General features: G+C 44.8%; 2 protein-coding genes across 2 annotated transcripts in view; one reads left to right on the top strand and one right to left on the bottom strand.

Moving 5' to 3' along the window:
* Positions 1 to 4,968, top strand: part of LOC142103394 (borealin-2-like) — a 7,414-nt gene extending 2,446 nt beyond the window's left edge. Inside the window, 6 exon segments of the mRNA XM_075187458.1 lie at positions 87 to 154; positions 1,559 to 1,636; positions 2,139 to 2,220; positions 2,222 to 2,254; positions 3,189 to 3,275; positions 4,782 to 4,968. Coding sequence (XP_075043559.1) covers positions 87 to 154; positions 1,559 to 1,636; positions 2,139 to 2,220; positions 2,222 to 2,254; positions 3,189 to 3,275; positions 4,782 to 4,841 — 408 coding nt within the window. The 3' untranslated portion in view covers positions 4,842 to 4,968.
* A 5,955-nt stretch (positions 4,969 to 10,923) lies between these two features.
* LOC142103624 (SS18-like protein 2) lies at positions 10,924 to 12,296 on the bottom strand. The gene is made up of 4 exons (XM_075187720.1): positions 12,138 to 12,296; positions 11,931 to 12,007; positions 11,422 to 11,506; positions 10,924 to 11,325 (listed from the first exon to the last, which is right to left on the bottom strand). Exons 1-3 carry the CDS (start codon positions 12,204 to 12,206, stop codon positions 11,422 to 11,424), a joined length of 231 nt encoding a protein of 76 aa, XP_075043821.1. The 5' UTR covers positions 12,207 to 12,296; the 3' UTR covers positions 10,924 to 11,325.
* Between the last annotated feature and the right edge of the window lie 2,895 nt (positions 12,297 to 15,191).

Here is a 15,191-nt window from a genome sequence, read left to right as displayed (position 1 = left end):
TCTGCAGAACTTGGGTAGTAGAACAAACTGCCTTGGACAAAATGTATATTTTATTTTTATTTTTCTATTCCTTTTCCCTCTAACAGGTTTCAAAAAGTAAATCTCTGGTTTCGTTAGCTGGTGAAATGGACAAGAAAAAACCATCAATGACGAGGTAACAGCAGAGTATCAGAAGCATAATGCCGCTTTAGTGTAACGTCTGCCCTCTCCTTAACCCTACTAGCGCAGTTATGGTGATGCCCACAGTCTGGCGGGACCTCACCCTCATCACTCCTGTCCTGACACCGATACCCAGGGGGAATTTGTTGCTTTATTTTTGTTTTGAACTGAAAAGTATCTATGGAATAAAAGTAATATATCACTTTATATATCCAATAAACCATAACGAATAATTTAGTAACACACTGGATATTGTAATTTACAGTAGTAAGTGAAACAAAAAAGGATAAACAATGATGCAGAATTAATTTATATTTAAGGGGAAAATACAAAAGAATAGAACGAAAGTGGTGTGTGCAGGGGGGGGGGGGGGGGGGGCTGACAAATTTTGGCCCAGGGGGGAAAGGGGCAGGATTTGGTTCAGCAGCCTATTATGAAGATAAAAAATGCAGGTGACCCAGTCCAAGGTAGCACATGGAGACTGTCCTGGGGGGCAGGTGCCCCTTGCCTGCCCCTAGGTGTACATGAAGGAGGAGGAAAATGGCAAGAAAATATTATCAATTTATGAATATTATCAGTGGATTTGCTCAAGGATTTGATTGCTGTTGACTAGAGGTATTCAGGATCTTGGCAGACAAATTCTGGCAACCTGTTTAATCAGTCTAAATAAACCATAACTGATGAATAACACATTCCCACCAGTTGTGGATAAACCTGCATATTCCACCACATTCTTCAGCATCTGGGGTGGTGGGGATAACTGTACATCTGAGTTTTGGGGGGAGGTGAAGAATATTCCCCTCCCCCCCAAACCCCCCTCCTGCCACAGTACCTTAAAGTTCTCCACCCCCACCCTGTCCTGCATGGGGCAGATCTAAAATTCAGCCTTCACAAATGGCTGTCCACATGTGAATTGACTCTAGCCGCTCAACCAATCAAACTATTGTTACCAGGGCTCTGCAGATCCGTTGATGTATATGGCCCATTCATTTCTACAGTCCATTCATTTCACTGAAGCTTCTATATAGTGCATCATTTAATTGGCTATAGGAATTATACTACACAATACATTCCCATTGACCTAACTTTTGTTTTCATGTGATGTGCAAAAAATGGACAAATGGGTGTGAATGCACCGAGTAGTCTTTTATTTTAAGATGCTATGTATGGCACACTTTAGCAATGCAAATCAGGTGCAGATTGTAAATGCCAGTTGGGTGACCGGTGGGACAGGGAGCTGTGTAACCAATCGGCTCAGGTGTGTTTAGAGCAACGGTCACTTGATGGTTGAAGATGTGGGACATCGGGATCCCCATGTGTCATGAGTCTAGTAGTAAAAAAAGGGAATTTTTTTTAGCCGTTTGTTTCCCCATGTGTAATTTTGTTTTGTTTTCCTCAGATCTATATCTGCCACCCCTCTAAATAAAGCGCCCAGGAAGTTGCCCTCGGCCTCCAGCACAGTTTCCCGGACATTAAGGTACCGGAGTCTTCAGACCTTGATATGAGACGTTTATAGTATAATCCACGTACACAGCACTTCAAGGGACCTAGAAAGTGGAGAATCTGAAAATATCCCTAAATGTCTGGAACAACCGCACAATGTTAGACCATAGTATGGATTTGTTTTGGGGGTTTTTAATAGACCTTCTGTATGCTCTTCAGGCAGGATAAGTCTCCTAATTTTTAGGAGTGATTTGGTAGTGAAAATATACCTTTACAAATAGTTTAAAATAAATCCAAGTCAAGTACATTGGTGGCATATTTTGGTGCAGGGTTTCGGTGAACTGATGGACAAAGGACAATTGTAAAGAGATTTTTAGGCTATTTTCAGAGCATTTGTTGTAGGATCTGCTGATCCTGCTGTACATTGTTTGCTGTAGACTTTGAAACTGTTCTTATATCTAAGAATTTTGACTTTAGTTAGTGTTAACTTGTATCATTATGTAACTATATATTTTGTTGCTTTCTTGATTGGTCAGAAATACGACAGCTCCTCCCAGCAGATCATCCAGAAATAGAGCGTTCTCCTCCCTGAGTGAAAATCTGCCCCTACATGAGTCTCCCCTTTGTACAAATACCATTGACTGATGGACAGGTAACAGCTGCATGCAAATCAAATTGATGTGTTTAATGGGGGCAGCAGACAAGGGGTTAAACGGTCTAATCTGCCACAACCTGGTTATATGCCGTACACTTATGTGTATATATGTATGTATATACATGTATGTATACTTGTAATATGTATATTAACGATTGTCTGGTTCCCTCATAACACATTGAATATCAGTTAATATCACCCCCCCCCCCCCCCCCCTTCCCCTCACTAAAAGTGTAGTTTTGTTGGGCGTAGGTGCTCTGAAATGTTAGAAAAGTTGGTCAAGCAGTTAATTCATTGTAACGTGGCTGAACTCAAAGTCTGGAGATACTGATAGTGGTACTAAATACGAAAGTTGCATTGCAGAGGGCCAACTATTGTGATGTGTAATCTTGAATGTCAGAACTAGTCTGTTCTAAAATGACTTTCAAGGAGTTGTTCAATGCACGCTGCCATTTCTGTGAGACCTCATCCCACGTAACGAAGTCGTTAACTTAGATGAATCTATAAATTCTGCTAGGTACATGATCTTTCTGATTTACCATTGTTTACTGCTGTGTACATAGAAGTCTAAAACTATTGCCCACATACACAAATTATTCATAGTCGTCCCTATCTGCAAAAGTAGGGACTGTAGACCTGATGAAATCATTAGACGTTTGTATATTGTATTAAAATTGTGATTTCTGAGTGTTCCTAGGAAAAACATCCCTCTGTACTTATTATTTATTATTAGTTAGGCGCCACAAGGTATCCGCTGCACACAGCACTACCATGGATACTGAGGTCTCCATCAGCTCCTGTGACCAGTACAGGTGTATGAGCTACAGATACAGCCATCGGCTCCTCGCTGGCCCTCTCCATATAAATGACAGTAACGGGTGGATTTGTTATGTCTGTTTTTGTTGCACTTTAAACCATTTTCTATTTTAAGACTCTGTCCTCGGCCTTTGATGACCTGGACTCTCTGGATGTGGAGCTTCTGAGACAAGACACAGTACAGCATATTCACACACTTGTAGTAAGTCCTAGAGGTCACGAATTGTACAGTGTATGGTCGTCATGTAAATCTACAGATCTGATCCTCACCTGTTATAATCTGTATGTGACTGGTGAGTGGGAATTGAACCAACTTGTAGCAAACTAGTTAATGAGTTTTCTGCTTATAGACTGACCTATAACCAATCGGACGCCGTTCAGTCAAAAACCCTATTGTCAAACTTGTTAGAAACAAACACTTGTGAAATGCAGCTCTGAAATTTATGTTGTGTTTGCACATAGGTGATTGGTTTGTTTCCTACCTACCTGGTTACTTACTGGTCTGTACATGGTCAACATCTAATAGACCATCACATTGTTCATGCTGCCCCTACCAATGTCAAATCGGAGCATAGACTGTAAAATCAGCAATAAATGATCTTCCTACAGTGGTATCTGTGGCCTGGACACATCCGCTGATCAGATAAATGGTCTCTAATTGTTCGTTTGACACTTGAATGTTTACTGTCCTCTTTGTTGGCTACTGCAACACATGAGACAACCGTGTGCCAGTTGGATGGCACACGGCGGAGTAATATTGGATAACTCCACAATGCTCCAAATAAAGTGCCCTGGCAGGGCCCACAGCGGCAGAGTGCTCCTGTAAATCCCTGGCGTCCTGACTTGGAGCAGAACTATTGTTTCCAGCAGCTAAGTGTCCAGCCCCCTCCTAGTGATAGGAGAGCTGGTGACTGGACCACCAATGTCCCACCGCCGCTTGCAGCCAGGTATCTCGCCTGCTTCGCGGTGCGGATGAACTAGCTGAACACCCTAGGCTGTGCCAGGCCTGCGCCAACCTCTGGCTCTCCAGGTGTTGCAGAAAGCCAGCTGATGGCTAGCAAGGCTTGCTGGGACTTGTAGTGACAACACCTGGAGAGCCACAGGTTGGCTGGGCCTCAGCTATGTATTGCCCACACTGGTACTAAGAGAACCTGCTTTGACAAGGTAATGGCTGGTAAGTATTGAATGAGGGGCTGTAAGATGGCACCGGGGGGGGGGGGGGGGGGGCAGTACATCCTTCATTATAGAGGGTGTACTGATCAGGGGGAAGTCTGGGCATTAGAGTTCCTATCGACTTCCAATTCCTAAAAATATCTGACTGTGAAATGGATTAATAGGTCTTAAATATAAAGCTAATTTAATGGTACAAAGCAGATGACTCCAATAAAGTTGTCGTCTGCTTAGAGATGATGGTTCTTGAGAGGTTATAGGGGTCGGAGAAAGGAATGGTCTTCACCTGGCTTAGAGTCCAAGATTGGAGGACTCTAAAATAAAATACAATTTGCTCAATGGAGCAGACTTATTTGTGCATTAAAATATGCAGAAATGCCATAACTGGCATTACATCCTGCAGAGGTGATGTGAAACCTGTAACTTGTCCAGGGGTGGCCAATTTTCTTTATTGTACAATTGTCGAACACTTGTTAGTACAGAATGATCTGCAGCTTAGTGGCCGATCTACAATACTGACCGCGTTCTGCTTTCTCAGGGTCAGCTGACCAGTCTCTGTGCAAAAGCTTCAACACAGCAACAAGGGAGCAGCCACTGACAGTCTACGTGACCGACGTGGGAGTAATTCTGTGGTGGATGGAGGTGGAAAGGAGTCTGTCTTCTATAAGTGTCTTGTATGTTGTTATTTTCTGTAATAAAGAATCTGTATATCGGTGTATTGTCACTATTGGGCTGTATGGAACAATGGCTGAGCAATCCACATAAGTGTGTTCTAAATAAGTTCTATGTACAACTTGGGGTGTATTGAGTCAATATTAAAATTATTTATACCCCACCACTCATTTTAGCTGTAAATATTTTTCTGTATTGTATAGAAAGCAATATAGGCTTGTGCAAAGTTCTGAATTAAAACATATTTTTTAATACAAGTACTATTTGACTATTTTTTGCTGTCTTTAATTTTTTAACCCTGCTATAGCCAGAAGTCTTTTTCAGTAGTTTACAGAAACTTATTTTTCCTTCTCCTGCAACATTATAAACAAGATGTAGTCGGAATGTTGACAGTTAAAAGGTTGACATAAAGAATTTCATTTTAAATGGGCATTACCACTGGCATTAAAGGGGTTCATAGAACAAAACTGACCGTTCATACATAACCCTTAAAGATACAAAAAAACTCAACACACAGAACTCTATCTGCCCAGGTTTGCTGGAACTTTATTGCAAACAAAACTTTCCCATGACAACCTCGTTACATTCCAGATCGGCGTCCGGTAACGCAAACCCCCGAAGTCTTTGGCGATGTCCGTTTAAGAAAAACATTTGTTTTAGTGTCTGAGTATTTTTATTGGGCCTTGAGGTCGGACACTTGCCGGTCTCTGCACTAGCAGTACCCAAAAAGGACTGAGTGTAAAGAGTGCAGGGGCCAAAGAAAATGGAAATATAATTTTGTTCAGATTGATTTGTCTGGTTCCCTCCTGTCATTGTCACCTCTGTTCCTTGACATGGAGGAAGCCCACGCAAACATGGGGACAACACACAAACTTCACACAGATAAGGCCATGTTTGGGAATCAAACTCATGACTCAGTGCTGTAGAGCAGAAGTGCTAACCTCTGAGCCACCATGCTGCCCATTTTTGTAAAACAATTTACCCAAAATCAAAACCTATATAGAATATACCAAGAATATTAATATATACATTTAATTAATGTAAATATCTGTTCTGGTCAATACACATTAGTTCCCCAAAAAAGTAACACTAAAGTCTTTAGGGAAGGGTAGTTTAAAAACATAAGCCTGTTTTTATATATGGATCCAATTTTTTTTTTTTATTTTTTTTTACAAAACATTAATGTGAGCAGAGTTACTCCGATGTGTATTATACCTGCTCCTATAGAGGGGATACTACCAGATCATGACCTGTCTGGGGTGCTAGAGGATGGGAGAGAATGAAGCGCTCCTTAATTATCCTCATGTTCGAGGTGGATTTAATAGTTTTGTTTTTTGGTCTGCACAATACTTCTTGCGCTAGAAGAAGCACAGAAAAGCCTTTATCCCACCCTTAGGGTCAAATAGGGTAATAGGCTCCTGCACAGGAAAGGAAGTGCTCTTCAGTTGCCCATAGTACAGAAACAGTAACTCATTACAAAGACTAAGCTGGGTGTTGGCTTCTCGGGATTTCAAAATCCCTTTTTTATCTTACATTTTCTGATCACCTGTTCTGGCGAGAGTCAGAAACGTCTGTATAGATTGAAATGTTTAGCTTTTTTTTTTCCCTTTTTAAATGAAGCAATTTGTATTTTAGGATTTGTACATCAGCTCAAAAGCATCATCTATATGTACCCAGACATTAACCTAAATAGACATCAGTTCAACCGTCTTATACTGCAGCTGTGACCAGCGCTGCCAAGTGGAATTTGAGACCCCAGTACAGCAACTTTTTGCCCCATTCCATAGAGGAGAAGGAAGAGGGATGGTGGTGCTAAAGGAGGCGTAGCTACAGTTTAAGGCTGTGACTGTGTTGGTTTAAACATGATATATTCTGTATTAAAGCGCTGTTTCTCTCACCTACCAGTTAATGCAGCTTTCACAACCTGGTGCTGGATTCTTGTCTGGATCCTGGAATGTGGCGACCTGATTGGAAAGTGTATAGGTATATACGAAATATTGAAAATCGAGCAATTAGTGAACACAGCACAGATCACGCAGTATACAATACATAATAAAACATATGTATCACACCATCCCCCCCTCAGACCAGCATAATTACCTAAGCGCAGCTCTTAGTCACCTTCCTGTCTGCATATATAGACTACACTGATCTACGCTACTGCTGCCTTGCTTTTATTCTATCATTTATTTCTAAAATGAAATCTGCAGAGCACCTTAAAATATTTTTATTATATATTTTATTATATTTTATATATATATATATCTCCAGCATACCTGCCTACATATATAAGTTGCTACAAAATTATTCCAGAAATGCCTCATTTTTAGTTAATGACATTCTGTACAAAGGAGCGAGAAGAGACTGCACCGACAGTAGTTCTATCAGACTGCAAAATGGCTGCTTCCACGCTAAGATTAGCAGAGGAATGGAAAGGTGATTAAGCCTTAAAGGCAATAATAAACATACTATTCTGTTGATATATAATGTGTAGATGAACGGCTCTTACAAAGCTTCACTTACATTTTGGAGCAATTCTGCTGTCTCCTGCATGGTCCCATTGGTCCTGATGTTGATGCTCTAAGGATGTATAACTATCAATACAAGTCCCAGGATGCATTGCTCTCTCTCTCTGGTACTGGCTGAGCAGGGAGGGGGGGCCTTAAACCTTGTGCGATCACAAAATTTCTAGGGACAGTGTTTGATATCACACACAGACCGGGGACCAGGAGCTGCTGTCAGCGTGTGGGTGCAAACGTCCGTCACCCGCTGGGCAAAAAATAGTTAAAAAATATCTGGCTGCCAGGCCCAGGTAATCTGTACCCACATACTACCCCCCATTTGTACAAATGTTCATTCTGATATCAGTTGGGTATATACATCAATCTGATACAAAATTAAAACCACCTCCTTAATATTGTGTATGTCCCATTTGAGCCGCCCAAACAGCTCTGCTCTGGTGATGAATACGGGTCTAGGTCCACTCTGCTCTAACAGACAATACACTGCAGGATACGTCCTATACATATCGGAAATATAAAGTCACACACAGCAAAATAAATAAATAGCTGTCACCTGTTATAGTTCTTAATGACAAAACATTTTTTCCTCCATAAAATACATTTATCAGGATGTTATTAAATCTCTACTGTACGTAAAATGCATTTTTAAAGTTGCTCCTGATTGCAAACACATGTTCTAGCTGTATACACATGTTCTAGATGTATACACAGCCGTCATCACTAGTAATCAGCACTTACACCCGACCTGTAGCTGGTGCAAGTGATATGACAGAAAAACACGTACCTTAGAGATGCCCAAAGCTTGAATCAGATGCTATTTATTGCACTCAAGCTTGGCACTTTATTACTGTCAATGACTACATGCATACGCCCATTCCCCTCCCCTATCCACCCCTGAAATTGTAGTCTGCAGTTGGGTCCTTTGCGTTCAACAATAAATTGGACGTTGCTGCTCTCTCCGGCATATGGTTTGTTTCTGGGCATGCGCAGAACGATTTTACGCAAAATACGACACGTATTGGCACTTACGTTCCTTAATAAATCAGACCCTTTGTGTCTATCTTATAGAGTAATATCTGACATTCATCACACAGTAAGGTATTTTCAGGTCTGTCTCGAACTTAGTTATAACTTCATTGTATCTAACTTAAATATTTGTCTCTCTCACTAACTGTCCAAATGTGAGGAGGCCACAAAGGTCTCTCTTTAACCACTACCACAAACTGCCCCCAGCCGCGATTTGTCTATTGGAGACATGAGCCACACCAAAATCATCATCATCGCTCCACATATCACTTGTCACCTTCCCCTTCCTATAGACCTTGACATGTACAAACCCCACCACAGAGCAGAATGATTTGACACCATTGTTTCAAAGCTCTAAAGGTACGTATGTAGAAATATAAGATAATCAGATACCAAAGGATTTTGCAGTCAGAGAAATAGAGGACTCGAGTTGTGTCTCTCTTCATTGATGGTCAAATAAAGGTTTATTGAGATTGCTGGGACTTGTAGTTCAGAAACATGGCCCAGTCCTGATACAAAGTTACTAATTGAAGACTGTGAGAAAAGTCTTGTGTCCTACTTAAAGAAAGAAATAGCTCATTGGGCTAGTATCCTGGTTCTTTACTTGCAGTGATAGAGAGGCTCTGGTTTGAATCCCATCTGGTATCATGTTAATATTGAAGCAGATGATTGGAAACATTGAGAAAGTATAAGGTAGCTCAGCTGACTAGTAGTGAGGTGCCCATGGACAGTAATAGTAGAGGTCCTGCTTTGAATTCTGAGTGACTTTCTTTTTAGCACATTTCATGTTGCAACAGGCTTGATGAAGTCCATGAGAAAAGTCTCTGCATATCCGTAACATATGTTCTAGTTTGGTGGCCAAGTACATAGGTGGTCTGTGTATGGTGTTTATGGATCCCTGTGTTTGAATCCCCAACCAGGTGACATTTACTAACTTTTATTAAAAGCTGCGACAGGGTTAATGAAGTTCATAAGAAAAGTCTCTCCATATCTGTATCACATGTTCCAGCTCGGTGGCTCGGTCAATAGGAAACTTGTTTATGGTGTGTATTGATCCCTGTGTTTGAATCCCCAACCAGGTAACATTTACTGCTCCTTTGGTTTTGCTCCAGGCCCATTGATGACATTGATAGAAGTCTCACTGCAGCACCCATCATGTACTGGCTTGGTGGCCCAGTAGATAGAACATCTGTTTATGATGTATATGGATCCCTGTGTTTGACTCCCCAGCCAGGTAACATTTATAGCTTCTTTGATTTTGCTCCAAGCCCCTGGATGACATTGATAAAAGACCCACTGCTGCTCTCCATCTTGTACTGGCTTGGATGGCTCAGGTGATTAGTAGCCAGATTGCTGATGGTGATGTTGGAAGGTCCTGGTTTGAATCCCCAGACATGCTTGATGGACATGCTAATGCATAAAGCATTAGTTTTTTTTTTTAGGTCTTAATATCTTATCAGGTCTCTGTAGTCTCTCCACACTATCTAGAAAGTAGAGGGAAGGTGATATTAACGCTCTCTAGAACATACACTTGTTCACAAGTGTAGATGATAAACATACTAGTAAATGGACGTAAGGGCCCCAAAATGATACATACAGCCCAAAGGGTTTTAGGAATTCAGTATTTGCTGCCGTACGTTAAAGACACCAGAATGTGAGTTCTGAGCACATTTCCTCAGCAGAGAGAGAGAGAACCAATCCCTCATTAAAGAATGTAATGATCTGATGTCTCACTGGTCCACACACAAGCTGAAATGAATATTTAAAGGTCTATTCAATATAAAGAGTACAGAAGGTTGGTGGTAAATGCACTCAATATTAAGCAGTGGCCTTTTTATCAAATGGAAGAACTTTATCTCCACTTTCTACTTTTAAACAACCCTTAGACTGGTGGTAAAGACTAAACATTTGATTTATAAAAAGTTCTGACTAAAGTAATTGTAACACCATGTTACACTAGGCAGACTAGGATTCTGCTTATTACACTTAAAGATTAATTGGCCCATATATACAGTGCATCTGTATCTATGGGCTACTTAATTTGACTAGCCCGAACTGGGTCCAAAATCAGCAATTGTCCATAACCATCTGAACAGGGACATGGCCATGTGACAAAACCTCCACACCCATCATAAAGGGTAGCTTATGGCCATGGTTGCCCAAAAAATTATATAGACCAATAGAAGCGGCACTCAAGTTAAGTTCTGGACAATGAACAGCAGTTATATGATAATTACACTGAAGTTCCTACTTTAAAGAGATTTCCATTTTTTTGTGTGTGGGGGGGGGGGGGGGGGGGGTGTGTCATCACAATCTGGGGGGTTTTCTGCTTGTTCAGTAAATTATCCCATTTGAAGTTTGAATGGGTTGGCAGAAGCAGAGAACAGTGTTGTGAAAAATGTCTCTTAACTTATACCATAGAGTCACAGTTTTCAAATTTAAGACACTTTTAACGTGAAATATTTTGGATGTAGGTTAGAGCTAGATTGTCAATTTTATTTGTCCTGTTAAAAAGGAATCCACAACAGTACATGTTTCCAACAATCACAGGTATAATACTTAACGTGGATATTTAATAAATTTAAAATGATGCTAACAAGATCAAACAAATGCCCGTTCATCAACCTAGACTTCCTCCCTCCCCTCCTTTATGCATCTCATCCCGTGAGCTTACAGAATAGTCTCCACCAATTTACGAAGTGGATGATATACAAGGAAAAAATAAATAATTTATGTGCAACAATTATCTAGCACCACCTTGTGGACACCACTGGGATACAATTAGCATCACATAAAAAGTGGGACTTTCAGCCAAATGTTGCGATGTTCTGAAAGTGGTCATTTCTCAGCTTCCAGGCAAATCTAAGATAAGAACAAAGAATGAGTGTCTGAATAGTCTGCTTATAGTGTAACAAAAAGCTGTACAATAAATAATAAGTTGTGTAAAGAAATACTCACTCAGGTTGCTGATTTAGCTGTGGTTGGGCTGGCATCTGCTATCGTTGCCAAGTAGATAAGATTTCTGTGCAAAATTTGCTGGTATCTGAGTAGGGGGAAAAAAAAATACAGGATGTTGATGCTAATTGGTGGTCTCAATGTAAGGGAGAATTGGTATCTAAAGCAATTTTTTTAACACTTATTTGAAAATTAAGCTGTGTGCTTGGTAGAGCATCTTTACATGACATGGGCCATGTCTCTGGGAGTGGTAGAACTATCACCACTGCCTGTGATCTATTAAAATCACAAAGCAAACTCAGTGAGGCCAAGACAGAGTGTCACTGCCAATGTGTAGGTGACCGTATATGCCAAAAGCAGAGTGTGGCTGCAGGATGCTGTCGTCCCTACCAAATTTTGATATGGGGCCCAGAAATAACGTGTTCCACCCAGGGCCAACAGAACAGGGATGGGATGGGATGGGATGGGAGGATGGGTGTACGCTCCACAGTACCACGACACTGGATACTTACTGGGAACACTCTGCTGCTCTCCCCTTGTTCTGATATTCCACAATACAGCGGATGAGTTGATCATTTTCCTCCAGCAGCTGAAAAAAACAAGACGGACGGTGGTTACAGGAACTGATCAGCAGATATCTGGGCCTCGGTGTAAAGGACGGGACTGCTGCCGGGTATATGACTGAGGCTGTGCCAGTAGTTGGGCACCGGGTCACTCACCCTCTGTACGTTGTCCTCGGGGATCTGGAATCGGCCTCGCAGCTTTTCGGGAACAAACACAACCGACATCTTCTCGGAGGTCCCGACGTTTCCAGCGCACACTGTCAGCGTCACCGCGCCTGCTCATGACGTCACCCCAGATCCCGGCGCCTGCCTGGGACGTCACGTGATGCACAGACACAGGTGATAGCCAATGAGCAATCATCAGCTGCTGTATCCGCTGAGCCCCCAGCCAGGGTCAGGATCCCTTCATGCTGTAACTAGCAGCAGCCACACAGGGGCAGTATGTGCTGAGCACCAGCTCCCAGCCAGGGTCAGGATCCCCTCATCCTGTAACCAGCAGCAGCCACAGGGGGGCAGTATGTGCTGAGCACCAGCTGCCAGCCAGGGGCAGCAGCCACACGGGGGCAGTATGTGCTGAGCACCAGCTCCCAGCCAGGAACAGGATCCCCTCATACAGTAACTAGCAGCAGCCACACGGGGGCAGTATGTGCTGAGCACCAGCAACCAGCTAGGAACAGGATCCCCTCATACTGTGACTAGCAGCAGCCACAGGGGGGCAGTATGTGCTGAGCACCAGCTCCCAGCCAGGAACAGGATCCCCTCATACAGTAACTAGCAGCAGCCACACGGGGGCAGTATGTGCTGAGCACCAGCAACCAGCTAGGAACAGGATCCCCTCATACTGTGACTAGCAGCAGCCACAAGGGGGCAGTATGTGCTAAGCACCAGCTCCCAGCCAGGGTCAGGATCCCCTCATACTGTAACTAGTAGCAGCCACACGGGGGCAGTATGTGCTGAGCACCAGCTACCAGCCAGTTAGGATGCCCTGATGCTGTAACTGAAAGCAGCCACATGGGGGCAGTATGTGCTGAGCACCAGCTCCCAGCCAGGGTCAGGATCCCCTCATCCTGTAACTAGCAGCAGCCACAGGGGGGCAGTATGTGCTGAGCACCAGCTACCAGCCAGGGGCAGCAGCCACACGGGGGCAGTATGTGCTGAGCACCAGCTCCCAGCCAGGAACAGGATCCCCTCATACAGTAACTAGCAGCAGCCACACGGGGGCAGTATGTGCTGAGCACCAGCAACCAGCCAGGAACAGGATCCCCTCATACTGTGACTAGCAGCAGCCACAAGGGGGCAGTATGTGCTAAGCACCAGCTCCCAGCCAGGGTCAGGATCCCCTCATACTGTAACTAGTAGCAGCCACACGGGGGCAGTATGTGCTGAGCACCAGCTACCAGCCAGTTAGGATGCCCTGATGCTGTAACTGAAAGCAGCCACATGGGGGCAGTATGTGCTGAGCACCAGCTCCCAGCCAGGGTCAGGATCCCCTCATCCTGTAACTAGCAGCAGCCACAGGGGGGCAGTATGTGCTGAGCACCAGCTACCAGCCAGGGGCAGCAGCCACACGGGGGCAGTATGTGCTGAGCACCAGCTCCCAGCCAGGAACAGGATCCCCTCATACAGTAACTAGCAGCAGCCACACGGGGGCAGTATGTGCTGAGCACCAGCAACCAGCCAGGAACAGAATCCCCTCATACTGTGACTAGCAGAAGCCACAAGGGGGCAGTATGTGCTAAACACCAGCTCCCAGCCAGGGTCAGGATGCCCTCATACTGTAACTAGTAGCAGCCACACGGGGGCAGTATGTGCTGAGCACCAGCTACCAGCCAGTTAGGATGTCCTGATGCTGTAACTGAAAGCAGCCACATGGGGGCAGTATGTGCTGAGCACCAGCTCCCAGCCAGGGTCAGGATCCCCTCGTGCTGTAACTAGCAGCAGCCACAGGGGGGCAGTATGCGCTGAGCACCAGTCACAGCCCGCGTCAGGATCCCTTCATCCTGTAACTAGCAGCAGCCACAGGGGGGCAGTGTTCGCTGAGCTCCATTCACAGCCAGAGTCAGGATCCCTTCATACTGTAACTAGCAGCAGCCACACGGGGGCAGTTTGTGCCTAGCACCAGCTACCAGCCAGTTAGGATGCCCTGATGCTGTAACTGAAAGCAGCCACATGGGGGCAGTATGTGCTGAGCACCAGCTCCCAGCCAGGGTCAGGATCCCCTCATCCTGTAACTAGCAGCAGCCACAGGGGGGCAGTATGTGCTGAGCACCAGCTACCAGCCAGGGGCAGCAGCCACACGGGGGCAGTATGTGCTGAGCACCAGCTCCCAGCCAGGAACAGGATCCCCTCATACAGTAACTAGCAGCAGCCACACGGGGGCAGTATGTGCTGAGCACCAGCAACCAGCCAGGAACAGGATCCCCTCATACTGTGACTAGCAGCAGCCACAAGGGGGCAGTATGTGCTAAACACCAGCTCCCAGCCAGGGTCAGGATGCCCTCATACTGTAACTAGTAGCAGCCACACGGGGGCAGTATGTGCTGAGCACCAGCTACCAGCCAGTTAGGATGTCCTGATGCTGTAACTGAAAGCAGCCACATGGGGGCAGTATGTGCTGAGCACCAGCTCCCAGCCAGGGTCAGGATCCCCTCGTGCTGTAACTAGCAGCAGCCACAGGGGGGCAGTATGCGCTGAGCACCAGTCACAGCCCGCGTCAGGATCCCTTCATCCTGTAACTAGCAGCAGCCACAGGGGGGCAGTGTTCGCTGAGCTCCATTCACAGCCAGAGTCAGGATCCCTTCATACTGTAACTAGCAGCAGCCACACGGGGGCAGTTTGTGCTGAGCACCAGCTACCAGCCAGTTAGGATGCCCTGATGCTGTAACTGAAAGCAGCCACATGGGGGCAGTATGTGCTGAGCACCAGCTCCCAGCCAGGGTCAGGATCCCCTCATGCTGTAACTTACAGCAGCCACAGGAGGGCAGTATATGATGAGCACCAGCTCCCAGCCAGGGTCAGGATCCCCTCGTGCTGTAACTAGCAGCAGCCACAGGGGGGCAGTATGCGCTGAGCACCAGTCACAGCCCGCGTCAGGATCCCTTCATCCTGTAACTAGCAGCAGCCACAGGGGGGCAGTGTTCGCTGAGCTCCAGTCACAGCCAGAGTCAGGATCCCTTCATACTGTAACTAGCAGCAGCCACACGGGGGCAG

Source organism: Mixophyes fleayi, chromosome 10, assembly GCF_038048845.1.
Source record: "Mixophyes fleayi isolate aMixFle1 chromosome 10, aMixFle1.hap1, whole genome shotgun sequence".
NCBI classification, from domain to species: Eukaryota; Metazoa; Chordata; class Amphibia; order Anura; family Limnodynastidae; genus Mixophyes; species Mixophyes fleayi.
The sequence above is the reverse complement of the archived record's forward strand: the minus strand, read 5'-3'. Positions and strand labels throughout refer to the sequence as shown.

Excerpts from the sequence above, each read along its gene's own strand:
- LOC142103624 (XM_075187720.1), bottom strand. The coding sequence starts at position 12,206 with ATGTCGGTTGTGTTTGTTCCCGAAAAGCTGCGAGGCCGATTCCAGATC. Across the intron at positions 12,008-12,137 it reads CCGAGGACAACGTACAGAGG|CTGCTGGAGGAAAATGATCA; the intron begins GTGAGTGACCCG and ends TGTTTTTTTCAG. Across the intron at positions 11,507-11,930 it reads AGAGCAGCAGAGTGTTCCCA|ATACCAGCAAATTTTGCACA; the intron begins GTAAGTATCCAG and ends CCCCCTACTCAG.